This window comes from Ambystoma mexicanum, chromosome 13 (genome assembly GCF_040938575.1).
Source record: "Ambystoma mexicanum isolate Mex_15411 chromosome 13, UKY_AmexF1_1, whole genome shotgun sequence".
Lineage (NCBI taxonomy): Eukaryota > Metazoa > Chordata > Amphibia > Caudata > Ambystomatidae > Ambystoma > Ambystoma mexicanum.
The window spans coordinates 200817919-200837350 of record NC_090938.1 but is presented as its reverse complement, the minus strand read 5'-3'; the positions used below and the strand labels follow the sequence as shown (position 1 = coordinate 200837350).

Here is a 19432-nt window from a genome sequence, read left to right as displayed (position 1 = left end):
TTCCCTGTGACTCAGGACTATTAGCTTTTGGTAGAGCACTAATAGCCAGTATTGCACCCACACTGGGCAATAAGAGAAACATGTTTTAGTTTCAACAATGTCTAGCTTCAATCTAAGTTGTTCTACCTGCAAAAAGACAACATACTTTCATAGCCGGAGGGGTCCCTTAAATATAGACCACTGATTTGGACATGACCATCATATCAGATATTGGGGGAGGGAGGAAAACCTTGATTCACCCATATATCTCCTTTTGGCGGCCTCTGTTGAGGGGTATTTGACAAGTTCATTGTTTATGTTCATGTATCACAATTAAAAAGATCTTGGTTCAAATGATCAAATGATCGAAAATACGGTTGTATATGTTATAGGTGACAGCAGTTTATTCTTGGTCTTGTTTTATTTAAATGCCACAAAATCTGTTCATGCATCACGGCATGCAAATCTAATATGAAAAGTTAACAAAAATTGAATCTGGTCCGAGGAGGACAGTCATGAAAGAAGATACTTTTTTAGAGGGATTATCCAATACAATCTTAGGATAGGAAGAGAAAAATGTTGCTGGTTTGTAAATGTTGAGACATGTGAGCATCAAAGGGTTAATTGTAGTGATTTGCGATATTTATTTGTCTTTTGCAGCTAAATTCTTAGTGAAAAAGCCTTTCCACAAGCCGCTGGATCAGAGACAGGCCCCGGTGTTCATTGCACGCCTCAAGCCTCACGTGGTTCCCAGCGGGTTTGACTGCCGTATGAGCTGTGCAGTGCGTGGGAATCCAGAACCTCAGATCACCTGGTACAAGAACGGCAAGAGCATTGCTGAAGACCCCCATCTCTGGAAGTCTAACATTGTAGGTGTCTGCTCCCTGATGGTCCCATGCATCACCCTTGAGGACAGCGGAGAGTACACAGTGATAGCCAAGAACATCTTGGGTGAAGCGACCTGCAAAGCCACCCTGGCAGTGAGAGGTAAGGCAAGTCCTCGTCTGGCGAGGACACTCTCAGAATAGGGTACAATGCATAGGTGCAGGGATTGTAAATCGTTATTGTCAGGCAGGGGTGTTGCTAGGTCTGGAAAGGATCAGGGGCTAAGCTAATGTCAGGACTGGCGGGACTCGGGGCTAGCTATATCCTTTTGGTTGTAGTCCCTGATCTTCTATCCAGGGCTACAACCAAAAGACCCGGGGTTACAGCCCCCTTGGCCCCCCCCTAGCAACACCTCTGTTGCCAAGCAACTTTAAACTGACGGAGATATTTGAAATTCTGACAAATGCAATGTATTATGATTCATAACTTTAAAACATTTTGTTTCAGAGATCTGAGCCATTTCAATTGATGACGTATTTTCACAGTTCACTTTTGTTAAGAAGAAATTATGTTTTAATTTGAAATCATAATTAGTAATCGAACATCAGATTAAGATTCATGTTTGGGCGTAGTAACTGCTGAAATCGAATCAAAGGATTTTGAATTCCGAGTTGAATCCTGAAGAGGTTTTTTACTCAGTGAGAAGGTGTCTCAATCAATGTATGAGTTTACATGTATCAGTGTAGTGTTTGTAGGGAGGGGTGACTCAATCAATGAATTTATTTGTATTTATGAGTATAGTGTTTGTAGAAAGGAAGAGTCTCAATGAATTTATGAGTTTCCATTTATCCGTGTAATGTTTTTGGGGGGTATCTCAATTGATGTATGAGTTTGCATTTATTAGTATAGTGTTTGCAGGGAGGGGATGTCTCAATCAATTTCTTAGTTTGTATTTATCAATGTAGCTCATTTGCAATTCATTCACTTCACGCACGTCGAGACAAGTTTTGGTGAATGGTAGATATTTATGAATGGTATACATCACATTGTTGAAAAGTTGTTTATTTCTTCTGAATGAACTGAGTACACTTTGTGTGCTTTTTTGCAACATATTTAAATTAATAACTTGGATTATTTGAACATAAATGTGAGGTCTTAATTGATAGTCCATACTTTTGTGTTATAAAATAGCTCTTTAATAGCATGAAGAAGCAGTAAATCTAGTGTTGTTTTGTTTTCTTACCGAGGACCACCATTCTTAGTGCTTGTTGCAACTGACTCCGGTCTATAAATCCTCTCTGTTGCATAAAATATAGAAAGGGACGAAGGATAAGGCGTAAAATATACAAGTAGTGGTGGTGTGGTGATCAGTAATGCAGGCGGCGCTGGGTAGGAGTGTGACAATAGCTCAAAGTTGTTGGTAGTCAGCCGATGACACTAACGGAGCAGAAGGCTACGCCCCCTTGGATTGAGTTTTTCTTTTATTTTGTTAAAACAGAATACAGCAGAAGAGTAGTGTTCTCAGCCTATATAATCTCAAAATGGAGTAGAGAGAGCTATTTTTTCTTTGTCCTTTTCCACAATAATTTTTCTTTCATGCTTAGCTGGGCATATATTTCTAGAATAGGCCCCGCTCCTGATTGTACGATCCAAGTCTGTTACTTGTGAACATTTGTGCCGCGTGGGCATGGACAGATCAGGGAAGTGTTTTGTGGCCTATAGTGTGTGGTGAGCAAAGTGCAGTGTGTATTGAGTATCTTGAGAGTGTTCGAGCAGTTACGTGCATAGGGTGGAACTGTGGTCAGTTGGGAAGTGAAAAGTGAAAGGGATTAGAGAAGCCAGTAGGGAGTGAAGATGCCAGAATGCTTGATACCATGGCCATGTAGTAAATAGCAGGATTACCTGGATGGAATAAGTATGGGAAATACTTGCGCATGTCCTGAGCCTATGTGTTGTGGTAAATTAGGCTGGTTTCCAAAGGGAACCCAGATGTGAGTTTAATCCAGATTTGAGTGGTTTATGATCAGTCTCAGGCTATTTTGAACTGCTACGTTTCAAGGAATTTTGGACTGTGAATTTGGGATAGGGAGGATTCATCGCAAGAGATTTGGTCAAAGCAAATCATCATCGAATTTGTTCAGCTGAATTTGGCTGCAAATCTATGTGGGAGGTTGGTAAGGGTAATAATTAAGGTGGGGGGTAAAGAGGGCTCCAGGGGGTCACCCCGGCATATGTTCGCAGCAAAATGGCTTAAAGAAATTGATGGAGTTGGGTTCGACCAAATCTCCTCATTGAAATCACATAGAACTGTGAATTGATCCTCAAAGTTATGGATTTGTTTGGCATTGAGTTTCCAAAATCAGTGGCCATCACTGCGATGGAGTATCTGTGACAGTGTCCTGGGTTGGAGGTTGGAGGATAGGTCTGGAGAGCTACCACCGAAAACATGATTCAGGCCCTGCATGTGGTATCTGGAGGATCCTCCGAGATCCCCATTCCTGATGTCTTTTAATCAAATGTAACTGCTCAAAAAAATGTTTGCTCACATTTCTTTTCTTGGAAGCACAGAATGCGAAGGGGGAGGACCCCCCACTGCCTCTTTCCACCCCACTACCACAAATATTCCCTGAGCCCCAGCACAAACCACTGTCTACATTTTGGTGGTAAAAAACAGTAAAAAATGGGACCAGTTGGGGGTTGGACAATAGACCTATTACCCCATACTATCATCAGCCTTCAGCCTTTAGTCCCCTCCAAGAACCTTAGCAACCCCACGGCCAACCAGACATGGTCAGCCTTAGAAGATGATAAACAAAGAGAATTGCTCTCAGAGAATTTCTTACAGGTTTAGGGGAAGGGGATCCAGTTGGATCAGGCAACAGGCCAGAGAGAAAGTTACAAATCTGATTTAACAGGTAGCCTCAGGGGCCACTTCAGCCTCCCTCCGTTGCCCCAGGAGCATTGAGAGTCAAATGTGGGTCCCAATCCAGCAGGGAAGAACTCTGACCCTTGCGAGTTCCAGAGCATCCCTGTGGAAATGTCTTTGCCTGCAGCAAGAATGCCTCTTATATTGGTCATGCAGGGTTTACTACTCTCATTAGCAAGAAATTCTATTGTCCTAGTCACAGAGAACTGGCTGATGTCCCTGAGAGAAATGCCAATGATAAAATTCTGAGAGGGACTTCTAATAATGCTAAAGAGAAAGATATATTTGACAAGGAAAAGATATTCAATGCCCTGGCAACAGCATGTTGTGTATCCTGCAGCACAGGATTCTATGGAACCCAGGACAATCAACAGTAGTTGTTGGTTGCACATGCCTTCACAACCCAGATCACCTGCATTTGAAGGAGCCCATGTGAGGCAAGAAAGCCCTTGCTTACCTATTATAATAAATTGAAGCTCCAGAAACTGCTGAATGGCTGCTACGATGAAGAGAGCCAATCGATGATGGCAGACTTCATTGAAATGATCACAGAGCTGGGCATGGGCCTGCTCACTAAGCAATACCAGTTGTGAAGTCCTGTGGTGAGCACTCCAGCCACTGTGCTTGTGCATCACATTAACACAATGAAAGTAGAGCAAGCAATTAGGGATTCTGTGTGTAATCCTGCTTGAGTATAAAAAAGAAAGGATGATAGAAAGGTGTGGTGTCAGGAGTTGGCAGTGTGAGGCAACTCTGTGGCGGAGCGGCGAGGAGGAAAGGAGCAGAGAGGAGGATGTAGTGGTGGAGGAGAAACACATAGCCAGGCAGGGGGGAATCAGAGATAGTGCAGGTAGGGATGAGCAACAGAGCAGATCATCAGAGTGAGAGAGAGGAGCAGAAATGGTGGAGGTGGAAATAAGCAATAAAGGTGGAGGATGGGAGACGTTCAAAGATAGAAGAGAATAGGATCAAAACATGGGGATATAGGAGCCACATTATAACATCAGAGGAGGAAAGAAAATTAAGATTGGTGTAGGACAGGAATATACTACATGAGGGAGAGAAGACAAGAGGGAGGAAAAAAGAGGGATGCGGAGGATCAGATCAGAATGTGGCAAAACATTGAGGAAGAGAGAAGGACTTTAAATCAACTTCATCACACTACAAAAAAGGCCTCTGGAGACATACATCTCACTGTCACTATGCATCATCCCAAAGTAGACCATAAAGGAGGAAGCTGAGATGTTATGTTATATGGCATTTGTGTAGCGCCAACAGCCATTGGTATGGCCTCAAAGCTCTGCGGGGTGAATACCATTAGGAGGACCATGGACTGAGATGTGTGAAGTGAAGGTAGGGTTCTAATATGCGTGTGTGAATTTTTAGCCAGCGGAGGTAAGTGGGGAGTGGTTAGGCCCATACTAGCTGCCCATAGAACACTCAGGAGAGGAAGGGTGCTGGACTGTCGACCAGGAGGAGAGTAGAGGAGAATGATTATGTTCACAGCTGGACCGAATTTTTATTTTGGGACTCAGTTGTATTCTATTGGAAGTAGTGATGTGTGTGTTAGGTGTGTGAAGTCGAGCAGTGTTTATTGCAGATGCATGGAGGTGAGTGGCCATGCCCCAGGAGGGGTACAGCAAAATTCCATTGTGATGGAGTGCTAGACATTGTAGAGGAGAAGGGTTGAGATGTAGTTGGAGCGATACCTTGCATGGATTCTCATGGTGCCTGACTGAGAAATTTTCCGCAGGTGACTAGGATGACTAGGATCAACTTTGTTGACTCATTAGGTTCCCCCCGCATTCCTGTCCTGAGGGGGAAATAGTTCACCAAGGGCATCCTGGGTGAACTATTGACTGAGTCTGCCAGTATGCTGATGGAAAAAGCCAGATTTTGAGGACCTCCTGATGACAAGGTGATCTTCTATGCAGTGATTGTAAGTGTGGGTGAGATCCAGATGGTGGGTGCTGATTGAGATGGATGACCGATTGTGTTGATGCAATGTATTGGGGCCCCACTCTAGCGAGATGAGAACAAAATGGCCCTGCATAGCAGACCCTGTACGCGGAAAGCACAATGTGACAGAACACAAGGACAGCAAAATTCAGAAATGATAATGGACACATTCTCCAAAGCTTTTTGAAGGAAAATGATGACTATGAGGTGCCAAAGGAATGGGGCAGCAAGAGAGGGGGATGGTCAATATCCGTGCTCCTTGAGAGACTCTGAACTTTCTGAAGGAGAAGTACCCAGAAGGTTGCTGACACTCTGGAAGGCCGTTAAGCCTGACAACTACAGGGCTCAAGGCATTCTTGGAAAATATCTTAGAGCCTAATGCCCGACCCACGTTTAGATGATCCAAAGCACCTTGGGTGGTGGAGTCGAGTTTTGCTTGAGAAGAAATATGATATACATTTTTATTTTTTATTTTTATTGGGTATTTGTAAAGCTCCTATACATCAAATGGTGTTTCAAGGTGCCACAAGACAAATAGTGGATGGGGAGACAGGAAAGATAACAACAATAACTGTCCTACTAGGCCTTGTGTCATTCGGATTGTGCAAGTACAGTACCAAGAAGGGGGAACTGGAAGGAGGGGATGTGCTGGTCGGGGCGAAAGGGATAATGCTAGGGTGGGAGGGAAGTGCGGGGGAAGAGTGGTGGCATCCAGTGCACGGGTGGGGGGAGAGGGCCCATGGGCAAGTTGAAACGGGAGGCCAGATAGGCAAGTGCCAGGAGATAAAGGGAGTGTAGGGAGTGAGGACCACACGCTAAATGCGAGGACGGGGGTGGACCAAGCTTTGTTGGGATGCACACCCCGCCAGGCTAGTCATGGGAAGGGGGCCCAGAAAGGCAGGTGCAGGTTGGGGGGGGATCAGGGAGACCAGGGTGCTGGGGTAGCCTGGGCGAAGCGGGCCAGGTGCCCTTGAGTACTCAGAAGGGACCAGGCAGCCAGTCAATGCGGCATGGGGAACTTTAGCAGGGGAGGGGAAGAGGGAAGGAAGAAGAGAAAAGGAGGACTTGAGAAGTTTCCGGAACTTAAGGACATCCAGCAAAAAGCCTGGAGGGGCAGAGAGGCCATTCCAGAGGGAGGCTACTGCCGAGGAGAGAGATCTGCCCTCCCCCAGCCCCGCCCCCCACAACTCTCTGCTTGGAAAGGATAGATCTTGCAGTCCTTTTCTGGATTAGTTGAAGTGGGTGAAGGGACGATAAAAGTAGATTGAGGAAGAGGCTGTTGCAGTAGTCCAGCTTAGAGAGGACAAGTGCTCTGGAGACATTGAGTTCCTGGGGAAGGTGAGGAAAGGGAGAATGCCTCTAAGGGGGTGCAGCTGAAAAGGCGGCTTTCTTGGCAAGGTTCAAAATGTGGGGAGAGATAGAGACAGAGGATTCGAAAGTGACACCAAGGTTTTAGCCTCGCAAGAAGGGGAGGGGGGGGACCCATTGAGGGCGGCCACAGAGTAGGAGGGAAGGAGGGAGCAGGGGTCCCAATGAGAAGGATCTCAGTCGAAACGGAATTAAGGCAAAGATCGTTAGTAGCACGCCATGCCTGAAATCAGTCAGGACAGTCAGGAATGAGAGAGGAAGAAGCAGGGGAAGTGGAGGGAAGCTTGAAGGAGAGCCGCATAACACTGGAAGTGAGGAGAAAAGGTGGAGATCAGAATGGTCAGAGGGGCAAGGTAGATGTTAAAGAGCTACGGCGATAGGATAGAGCCCTGAGCGACACCGCAGGTGGAGAGTGTGGTGGAGGAGAGGAAAGGGCCCAGTTGAACTTGGGAAGGTAGGTCACATAGGAAGAAGGTCAACCAGTCCTGTGCCAGGTCCTTGATGACTAGAGTATCACAGAGCAGATTTAGCAGGGTGGCATAATTGACCATATCAAAGGCAGAGGAAAGATCGAGAAGGATGAGAATGGAGGGAGAGTTGGAATTGAGATATCAGACCAAGTGTTCACGGGTGTTCAGGAGAGCAGTTCCCTTGCCTCTGGTTGCTCTGAAGCCAGACTGGTGGTCGTGGAGACAGCCAACAGATTCAGTGTAGTGGATCAGTTGGGAGATGACCATCATCTCCAAGAGTTTGCCTAGGAAGGGGGTATTAGAGATAGGGTGGAAGTTAGCTGGGCAGGAACGGTCAGCAGAATGCTTTTTAAGGAGAGGGTGCACAAGAGAGTGCTTGAGGAGTAGTGGGAAGTAGCCAGTGGCAAAGGAGTGATTGCAGAAATCAGCCAAGGCTGGTGCAAGGGAGGTAATGTTATCCTTGACAGATGCAGGAGCCCGGGAGCACCTGTTTGTAAGAGCTTTTCATAGAGGGGATTTGTTTAGAGACCTCATCTGGTGCTATGGGCGAGAAGGAGGAGAGAAGGAGGGAAGGGAAGAGGGAGGCCGAGGGAAGCCTGAGAGTGGCTGAGGGAGTGGAGTAGAGCAGAGTGAGGACAGGATGTCCTGAGTTTTGGTTGTGAAGTGGAAGGCCAGTGAAGAGCAGAGGGCCTGGGATGGCATAGGAGAAGTGGAGACTGCAGTAGGAGTGGCGAGTTCCTTGCAGATTTTGAACAATTCAGCCGTGTTGGTGGCCCCAGAGATGCAGGCTTGGAAATGGGCCCGCTTCTTTGAGCGGATGGAGAGTCTATGTTGCTTTTGGAGCAGGCGGCATGCCAGCCTGTTGGTGGATGTGCCAAGCAAGCGAGCTCAACTGCTAAGAAAGAATTCTAGAGTACCACAGACATAAAGACTGTGATTGCGTTTTTATCCTCCGGGAAAGCAGAGTGTAAGGGACTGAGCAACCACACTCTCCCCTTTCTTGTAGAGATGCCTACTAGTTTGTTTTGTGTTAAGTTCCCACTAATTTACCTCAGTTAAACCTAATTCCTAAATGTCTGTAGCCATATTAAAGGTCATTGAAATGTATAACTCTGCTTAAAGTTGTCTGTAAGTCTCTAGTGGGTTTGAGTGTGACAATGTGTGACATAAATGATAATCAAGAGGATAGTATTTTGAGGTGACCGGCTCAATGAAAGGCATTGAATACAATTCTGTTGTGAATGTCCTCGCTGCGGAAGATTCTGTATGCCGTGTGACCTCATGAGTAGGAAGATCTTTTCAGCAGTTGCTTCAGGTACAGGTCTTCCAGATGGAGGTCACTGGTTTCCCAACTGCATTCCTTAAATTAAATGTTGCCACTTGAATGAATGGATGTATTAGCCCATACCCTTCACTTTTGTTATTCAAAGATGCAGGGGAGCTGCAAAGGAGGTGAGCGGCTCACTAATGACTCTTCTTCTGCATTTTCCTTCAACTGACAGTTGTGGTGTGAATCATTGCTGTCCCATCAAATGGGGATGGACATGGAGTTTTTTTTTTGTTTTTATCAAAAATGTAGCATGGAGTTTTCCAGAAATAATTCATCTGGTATTTCTGAAATGCAGAAGTGTGCCATGACGTTAATGTTTTACTTGCGTTAAAGTCCTGATCTAGCCTGACTCATCAGAATACTGCATGCAGTAAGAGTACAGCAGATACAGTGCTTAATCTGTGGGGGTGTTTGCCAGGGCTTGGCCCTGGCACTTATTTTTGATCCATCCCTGGCACTTATTGTCTCAGACGATCTTTAATTATGAAGTGGTGATAGTCAGTGCATCCATCAACAACAATGAGGAGGTGCAAGCTGTAGTGTTGCACACACTGTGGGGAGCCACTATGGGTGGTGACAGCAGTGGTGGGGAACTGCACACCCGCAGTGTCACAGGAGAGCTAGAAATTATTTAGGCCCTGGCACTTATGTTTTTACAAATTAAGCACTGAATTGTGATTGGAAATGCATAAAACCTTGCCCTAGAAAATCATGACTCGCAAAATAGGTGAAAAGAAATTCAAGCGCAGATTTCGCTAAAGCACCACTAATGCCACTAACATGTGTCTGTGATGTTAGAGGGCTGAGAAGTGTCACCATCTCTGTTACTGTCTTTCCCTCTCTCTTACTTTCTCTCCCTCTCTCTGACTTTTTTCTCTGTTGACTGATTCACACTCTATCCTCACTCACGCTCTTGACTCACTCGCACTCTCACTGTAGTTTACCAGACCCACAGCGCTCAGACACTGACTGACAAGATATGACTGCCAGCCCATTAAGTACTGCCACAGGAAGCAGATATAATCTGCAAATATAATCTGACAGGTTGGTTCTAACCAAGTTTGGTGATGTCGCCAGTCTAACAGCCGGTGATTGTTTGAAATCTGTCTGTAGTCTTGCAACTCGCAAGCGTAAGCACAACTGATATCTAGTGTTAATTTCGAAAAGCATTTTGTATGACATATTTTGCATCTTTTTCAGATTCCAGCTTTTAATGCAGATGGATTTGGGCTTTTGTGCCTCTCTCTACCAGAAGGTTATATCTGTACAGAAAGCGTGTATCCATCTCTGGATCCATCACTTCATTTGGAAATGATGAGTCGGCCATTGTCCGAGGTCGCTGGAAATGGAGAACTCTTACCGACCACCGCCGGCAACTCAACGACACATCTGCTGAATAAAAACCTAAAATGCCATGTTTTCTGTATCTGTCACACGCTTGTTCCCCCTACCATGAAACGCATTCAGGAGATTTGGATGGCCGAGCTTCTCTTAATGTGTATATTCCCTGGTTCATTGTCCCTTCAGTTGCTGCCAGCTGTAATCCCTAGCCTTCATCTCAGAGACGCCTACGCTGCTCCAATGATGTGGCACTTGAGTAGGTCCTTGAAATCAGGGTTCCCTCTACCAGCAACCACTTGCACCAGGGCTGTCCTCCCCAGCATTTAGGAGGTCATCATCAAGCCTGGTTCAAACCACTGCAGGAAATTGGAAGCATTAGAGCAAAGGCTTTTTCAGCAGCACATTTTATCCCATGGGAGCATGGCCTTTGTAGGTGTGATTAGATTTATGATCCACAATTTTTATTAAAATCTGTGATAAATCACAACTTAGTCCCTCAAACCTAGTCCACCTTTTTCAAATTGTCCACTGATATGTTTGGAGGATAATGTGACCAAATTTCTTCAAATTATACTTACCGTACACAAAATTCTACGGATCTCTGCTTGCTTATGAATTTACTGCTGTTAGGGTAGTAAACTCAGGTAAAACACTCAAAGAGTTTTAAATGCAGCATGAATGATTTATGAAAATGTGGATTTTTGTATGTATTTAAAATAATTTCTGCCTGTGTTTGGGGTATAAAAATTGATTATTTACATTAGTAATTAATACCACCCCTGTACCATATATGGAACAATAATGCAAAGGATGGCTAGTATTGACCCTTCTGATCAGGGTGCGAGAAGGTGATAATCTGTGATACCCACGTATTCACTCAATGAAGCGTGGCCTCTAGCATAATCATTAACTTTTTTTGCAGGCATCTCTACTACACCCTTGGACATAATTGAAAATATTTTTAAATGCTGAGGGTCTTTTACAAAATGATATCTCCAACTTTCGGGCAAATGGCAAAATGTGCAGAATTGTAAGGTCGAATTCACTTCATGATTGGGCAATATTTATCACACGCAGTGTTCCCATGGAATACAAACAATTTAATACCACTTGGCCCATAACCTTGCAAGCATTAAAAATGGGCTGTATTCCAAATAATGCCTGTTTTTACTATTAATACCTAATTCATAAAGAAGGCAATGGTATTGTTTCAAAAGTCCAGTCACTGCCTGATGCTTTCATTTGATTCTTTTCCTTTCCTTTTCCCCTACTAAAAATATAAATAAACCATTCAATAAAGATCACGGGCAGCAGAGCTACACCAGGGTTTGTGCCATTAGAAAGCCAGAACATTTGCTAAGATTACTGGGGATACTGGATAGTTTCGTCTCCCAGTGTTATGATATTTATTTTTTCAACATTTCCATCTGTATTTTTGCATATTTCTTTTTTGGTCATAGTATCTGTATTTATCCACATATTTATTTTTTGATGATCTGCAAAAATAAAAGTCACAATTAGTATTTTCCCCCAAATATGAAAAATGAAAAAAAAAGTAGTGCTTAGATGCCTAGAATGAGATGATCATAGGGCCAGGTTTTGCGCATCAATCCTCAATCGATGTTCAACATCAAATCAAAAGGCTTGCTATGTCTACTATCAGGAGAAACATCTCTGTAGCCATTTAAACATCTTTTAAGGGAAATAAACTAATACTTAAAGCTTTTCCATTGTGTTAATTTCCACAGCCACTGGCCTACAAAGATTGACAACCTGTAGACCTAAGTAATAGTCCTAAATCTCTGCTTTTATCAATTGTTGTCAAATAAATCCTGAAAGGAAACAAAGTGATTTTATCTGTATTTATGTGTAAAAACCAGAAATAATGCAAAGCAGGGAGCCTTATGTATAATTGACATAAAATCATTGAAGTAGCAGATTTGTAGGAATTCTAGTGTGGCAGTGGATTTAGAAGGTTAAGAATGGTGTCTCTAAAAGTGGAACTTGTGCCCCATACAGTGGCTTGCTCTGTGTTATCTTGCCCCGTCCTTTTATTTTCACAGCATGACCCACAGGACGCGCCCCTTTTGGTCTTCCTGGTCCTTATCGCAACGGGCCTTGCATTCCCTGACACTCCCAACATGACCGTCCAGCGTGACACGCCTTCCGCGGTCTATACGTTGGAAGTAACGTATTCTACTTATAGACCGCACCCCCGCGGCTCTGCGCGTCTCAATGCTATTGCCAAGTAGCGCTCAGACGTGTGCTCCGTAGTTCGCAGTATTGCTTTCCTGGTTCCTAGCTTTTCTACTTCCATTTCTTGCCCCTTTCCCTTTTCCTCTTGCGCCATTAGCACATCTTCTTCGTTTCGCGGATCCCCGGATTGCTGCATCCCGGAATCTTAAACGCACGCTGGAGTCGGAAGAGACTCACTCAGCTTATTTCAAGTCCAGGTCTGTCCGCAAGAAGACACCGCCCACGGAGTCCAGCAAGGATCGGTCTCAGGTGAGAAGGGGGGAACTCAGTGACAGTTTGAGATGCCTACCGACCGCACTCGAAGTCGACATGGAAGCGGCCGTCCAGGACCTGATGCGAGGTATGCAAGAATTAACCACCGAGGTGCAGAATTTAAAGGCGGAAAATGCTGCTCTCAAGCAATTATTTCTATCCCGTGATTCAGCCGCAAAAGAAAGTGTGTTACTGGGCGGCATTGTTGACAAATACGATGGGTCGGCAAAAACCCTTCGTGGATTCCTGGACTCATGTTTGGTTCACTTTACATTTAAGCCCTATTACTTTTCCACTCCCAGGGCTAAGGTGGGGTTCATAATCTCTCACCTTTCCGGAAATGCTTTAAACTGGGCTACACCCATAGTTAACTCCGGCGACGCTCTCCTAGATGACTACGATGGTTTCATATGGGCCCTAAAGACCATGTTCGATCGCCCTGAGCAGGTCTTTAGTGCCCAGGAACGCCTCTTAGACTTTCAGCAGGAATCCCAGGATGTGCTCATGTATGTAACCCGCTTCAAGCAATTGGTCAAGGAAGCTGATTGGTCTCCGGAGGCAAGTTTTACCCTTTTCAGGAGAGGACTAAATGAGGAGATTAAAGATGAGTTAGCCAGAGTGGCCCGACCAAACTCATTCCAGGCTCTTATGGACCTTGCCATGCAAATAGACTTTCGCATCCAGGAAAGGAAGGCAGAGAAGAAAAAATCTAGGGGAAACCCTCCGAAGGTGTCCTTTGAGAGTACCTCCAAATCTGACACAAACCCTGGATCAGTCACCGAACCGGAACCCATGCAGATAGGAGCCTTCCGTGGACCCATATCCCCGCAAGAAAGGATGAGAAGGATTAATACGGGGTTGTGCATGTATTGTGCCTCAGACAAATACTTGGTTAGAGAATGCCCTCTGGCCCCTCCTCGGCTTTCGGGAAATGCCAACTCCCGATCCTAGATGGAGCAGGGCTTCGGAGAGAGATGTTTGCTCCACATCAATTCCATCCTTGAACTCTCCTGGACAAAATCTAGTGATACTACAGGCCTTCCTATCAACCTCTGGGAATAAGACCTATCCTGTTTTGGCCTTGGTGGACTGCGGGGCTATGGGAATATTCATTGATCAAGATTGGGTTTTTAGTCACCACATCCCATACGAAACACGAAGCATCATGCAGCCGGTGGAAGTGATCGATGGAAGACCCCTCACTGCAGGGCCCATAAGCCTGCAGACCAAAGAGATCCAGCTTTCATTTAACCACCACTAAGAGCGGATTCGATTCGACATTATTAAGTCAGCTCATTAACCCATGGTATTGGGCATGCCCTGGTTACAGAAACACAATCCGTATATCAATTGGACAGCAGGATCACTATTCCTCGGCTCAGAGTTTTGTATGTCTCACTGTCTAATCCTGGATCCCTCCTTGACCCCCTCCAAAGTAGCACCAATAGACCATCAAGCACCTCTCATGGTTTCCAATATCGTGCAGGTTCCTAAGGCCTATCAGGGATTTGTTGATGCCATAGTCCAGGCCTTACCCCCTCATAGGCCTGAAGACTGCGCCATAGACACGGATCCCTCAGCAGTGATTCCTTTTGGCAGGATGTTCATCCTTTCCGAATCTGAAAAAAAGGCCCTCCGAGAATACTTGGATACCAACCTTGAGAGTGGCACCATAAGACCTTCAAAATCTCCAGCCGGAGCTTCATTGTTCTTTGTTCCTAAGAAGGACACTAAGGAACTCAGACCCTGCCTCGATTATCGTGGATTAAATCAATGCAACCTCAAGGACCAGTACCCTTTACCCTTAATCTCGGATATCCTGGAAGCGGTCAGAGGCGCTGTGATTTTCACGAAACTGGACCTCCGGGGTGCCTATCATTTGATTCGTATCCGGGAAGGAGACTAATGGAAAACAGCATTCAGAACACCCTTTGGTCACTTCGAATATCTGGTCATGCCTTTTGGACTAGCTAATGCCCCAGCAGTCTTTCAATGGTTTATGGACAGGGTGTTCTCAGACATGCTATTCCTCTTCGTCATCGTCTACCTGGACATTTTGATCTACTCCAAGGACCTTCTAAAGCATGAAGAGCACGTAAAGGCAGTACTACAATGACTCCGTGAACATAAACTCTTAGCCAAACCCGAGAAATGTCTGTTTCACGTTGCTTCTGTTCATTACCTAGGATTTATCCTTACTCCAGAGGGAATTGGCATGGGCCCTTCAAAGGTAAAGGCTATATTATCCTGGCCTGCTCCCACGTCCGTGAAACAAGTTCAATCCTTCCTGGGGCTTGCCAATTTCTACCGGAAGTACATACCCACCTTCTCTGAGATTGTTCAACCGATTGTTGCTCTCCTGAAGAAAGACACCCCCTTTGTCTGGTCTATTCCGCAAGATAAGGCATTCCAACTCTTGAAGACAAGATTTACTCAAGATCCCATTCTGGCCCAACCCGACATTGATTGACCATTCCTTGTGGAAACGGATGCCTCTACCTACGCCATTGGAGCGGTGTTGAAGCAAGAATTTGAGGATAAACTATAACACCCCATTGCTTACCTTTCACGAACCCTGACTCCCAGTGAGACACACTACTCCGTCCTGGAAAAATAACTTTTAGCCATCCGCCAAGCCTTCACTGAGTGGCGACATCTACTCCTGGGAGCAAGATATCCAGTCCAGGTCCGCACGGACCACCGAAGTCTTCAAATTCAACAGTCATTAGAGTGTCGGAACAGTCGTCAGGCTCGTTGGGCCTTCTTCTTTGCCCAGTACCAGTTCCACATCACTCATGTTCCTGGATCACAAAACATGATTGCTGACGCCTTATCTCGACGGCCTGACTACGAAACTACCGAAGATAAGGCCTATCCTAAGATATTTCCCCACACGATTTTTGTAGCCCAAGCAGTCAACCTCCTGGAAGAAATCCGAGTACAAACCCAATCCTCTGAACTCTGGAAGAAAGAATCAATGGAACCTGAGAGTCAAGGAAGGATATTTGTTCAAGGACAACGCTCTGCTCATTCCTATACAAAAAATTACAACAAAGAATAATAAACCTCTGTCATGATACCCTTCACTCCGGACATGGTGGCATCACCAACACCCTCCACCTCATACAAAGACAATTTTAGTGGCCTAAAATGAAGACTGAGGTACAACTATACATCCGAGCCTGCGCAATCTGTAGTCAGAATAAACATGACAACAAGAGGCCGGCGGGTCTTCTGCTACAACCCGCACTGCCAACAAGGCCATGGGAATTTATCGCTACAGACTTCATTGTGGAATTACCGCCTTCCAGAGGGTATACCACCATCATGGTCACCATTGACTTGTTCACTCATATGGTTCATTTCACACCCCTCAATAAGCTACCATCCTCATCTGAACTGGCTGGAATCTTCCTGGAGCATATATTCCGCCTTCATGGACTTCCTTCCAAGATAATTTCCGTTCGAGGACCTCAATACGTCTCACAATTCTGGAAACACCTCTGTCAAATACTAGGAATGCAACGCGCTCTTTCATCAGGTTATCACCCTCAAACGGGGCCACAGAATGTGCTAATCAGACTCTGGAACAATATCTTCAATGTTTTGCTACTAAGGTTCAGGATGACTGGTCGCTCCTGATACCCGTGGCTGAATTCGCCTATAACAATTCCGATCATTCAGCAGTTTAGACCAGTCCCTTTTATTGCAGCCAAGGATTCCATCCATCAGTTCTGCCCTTTGTTCTTCCACAACCCACACCGGTACCTACTGTCGACTCCTGGATTGAAACACTCATCAACATACATAAGAAGACCAAAGAGCACTTAGAGAAGGCCAGAACACAGACCAAGATATATGCGGATTCCAAAAGAAGACCCGGACCTTCTTATTCAGTTGGAGATCAAGTTTGGTTGTCCTTGAAATTACTACCACGACATCTACGGCCAAACAAATTGGCCCCCCGTATTATGGTACGTTTTCCATCAAGGAAATTATAAACCCAGGCTCATACCGGCTCAAGTTACCAGAATCCTGGAAAAAGATTCACCCAGTTTTTCACACCTCCTTATTAAAACCTTACATTGAATCCTCCCGGAAATCCTGCAGACCCACTCCTGTGGTGGTGGACAATCAACTGGAATATGAAGTGTCCCGGATATGCGACTCCAGGTATAAACGGGGTCAGCTTCAATATCTGGTTCAATGGAAAGGATATCCCCCCAGTGAAAGAACTTGGGAACCACTTTCTAATCTGAATACCCCTCGACTGCTCAGAAGATACCACCTCATACACCCAGGCAAACCTGGGGGAACATTTCTTGCCCCTTTCCCTTTTCCTCTTGCGCCATTAGCACATCTTCTTCATTTCCCGGATCCCCGGATTGCTGCATCCCGGAATCTTAAACGCACGCTGGAGTCGGAAGAGACTCACTCAGCCTATTTCAAGTCCAGGTCTGTCCGCAGGAAGACACCGCCCACGGAGTCCAGCAAGGATTGGCCTCAGGTGAGAAGGGGGGAACTCCGTGACAGCTGTCTGGTTGGAGGAGAGAGATGCCATGAAAAGGGAATATTGTAAAATGATGCACAAATGGAGTTGGCCGATGAAGACATACTACCAAACAAACTGTACTTCCTTGGAGACTGCACCGAAAGATCAAGTGCATGTTTGCAGGAGGTATCCTCTTATCTATGAGAACAAAATCAATATTTTAGAGTTTTATAAAACAATCTATTTGATTACAGTGATACTTTTAATTTCCTTCAGACACAATTTAGCGTACAAGTTGGCATGTCGTTTCTGATGCTTGAAAATATCGTTTTTGTCTTCTACAATCTGAATTTTTAGGGGGTTGGGGAAGAACATACCAGCTTCATACATTATTTAAAGGTTTGCATGATTGGCTGCAGTAATGCCCTGTCTGTACTTGTGAGCTACACAAAGTCCTCTTTTTAGGGACTGTGTGGGTGAGGACGGTTAAACACCAAAGCTACAAATTCCCACAAACCAGCTTCCTATCCTCTTTGCTAAGAGTGAGTATTCACAGATTCAAACGCATTATGTTATGTTCACCTCCTACTCAAAAAGGAGCGAATAACCATGTGGTTTATCAAAAATATACATATTTTAATTTTTTCAAAGAACATTACACTTAACAATCTTATTCTAAAAACATTTTCTTGAACAAAGACACCATCTAGAATTCATTCGTATGCTTGTATGTGTGTTATCTACCTGGAACGACAATTCATATGCCAGACCCCTTCTATACCACACTACAGGGTATATATCTTAACCCTCAGTGTTGTGTTTAATGCCCCTCCTGATTTTTACGGGCAATAAGGCTGTGCCAACACTATAACCATGTGTTTCTAGAACCAGCATAAATCTTAATTTCAACTACATGAATTCATCCCTAGTATATATTCTGCTGGTTCTGTCTTCAGGGCACTTAAATCTTTCTTGTATTCTTCCAGTTGTCACGCATAACGTTACGTGCTACCAGCCATTGTTCCAATATCTCTAAAAAATACAAAATACAACATAAACAGTCTAAAACACATGGTTGTGTAATTTAAAACATAACATTTCATACATTGAATCTGTACCAACTTCATCTCTATTCTCTAATATCAGCAGAGGGATATATTGCATCGTGATCTCTTTGTACACCACTAGCTTTTCATTTCTTAACATACATTTTTTCTTAGCATATCCCAGTCTTTCTCTGGGCACCATTGACTACATTTGTTATCCAGTATTTTTACATCAACATTTCACAATTATCTTTTTACAGAAATTTACTCTCTTCCCTAATCCCCTGTCACTCGATACTGCATGTAGGGGGTATGCTAAGCCCGAAACGGTTCGTGGCATGAAATAAGTACAGGTACTTCATCGAAGTTTACCTAAACTTGTCTTGGTCTGCCAAAACGCTAGGCGGCTTGTGTGTTGAGTCCGCCGTCAGCAGAAAAACATTTCTCTCAATGTCACCAAGACGACTGTTCCTACTGCCTATTTTTTGTCTCCAGCCGTGTGATTTCTAAAAGGAGAAAAAGCATATATGTGTTTCCCTGAGTTTTGTTACTACCTCATGGTAAAACTTCAAAGTTACACCCTGTCTTATTGCCGGCTTACCGGTTCAGGAGATTCCAAAGTTTGTCTTGTTGAGAAGGTCATGCGCAGGGAACTTCACTTCCCGGCTTAATTCTAAGCCTTCACTCTCTCTGTCTACCGGTGGTCGCGATGACCTACTGGGGCGAGAGGGACAGAACAATTCAGGTTTGTTGATCACGGGAGACTACGCACTCACAGGCCTCTCTATCGCTATTCTTACCTTATGCCGGCTCGGCGTACTCGCGGTATGTAACCCGTATTCGAGCTCTCGTCAATCGTCTCAGTGCAACCTGGCTCCCGAGTTCAAATGCCGGGTAGATTTAAATGGTGCACCGCGTCAACTTACATTTGGCGTACGCGTACGTGTGCGTGCAGTCTCACGTGATCTATGACCCTCTCTAGGGCCTTTGCATCCGCCATCTTTGAACGGGAAGTTATACCTTCGGTATATTTGTCTCGATTTACGGATATAGAATCCTCCTTTGGTCTACACGGTCTCTCATACTTTCAATAAAGGGACCAAGCCCAATTTTGAGGTTTGTGTATGGTAACGAACACAGAGGTTATACTAACACATCTGGCCATTGGCTCAGAGAGGATACAGTGGC

The 19432-nt window shown here is 44.8% G+C and overlaps 1 protein-coding gene across 1 annotated transcript in view; it reads left to right on the top strand.

Annotated features, from left to right (window-relative positions):
- Window positions 1-11923, top strand: part of IGFN1 (immunoglobulin like and fibronectin type III domain containing 1) — a 299446-nt gene extending 287523 nt beyond the window's left edge. The window contains exons 22-23 of the mRNA XM_069633640.1: window positions 640-966; window positions 10058-11923. Of these exons, the coding sequence (XP_069489741.1) occupies window positions 640-966; window positions 10058-10071 (341 nt within the window). The 3' untranslated portion in view covers window positions 10072-11923. The remainder of the gene's footprint in view (window positions 1-639; window positions 967-10057) is intronic.
- Window positions 11924-19432: the final 7509 nt, after the last annotated feature.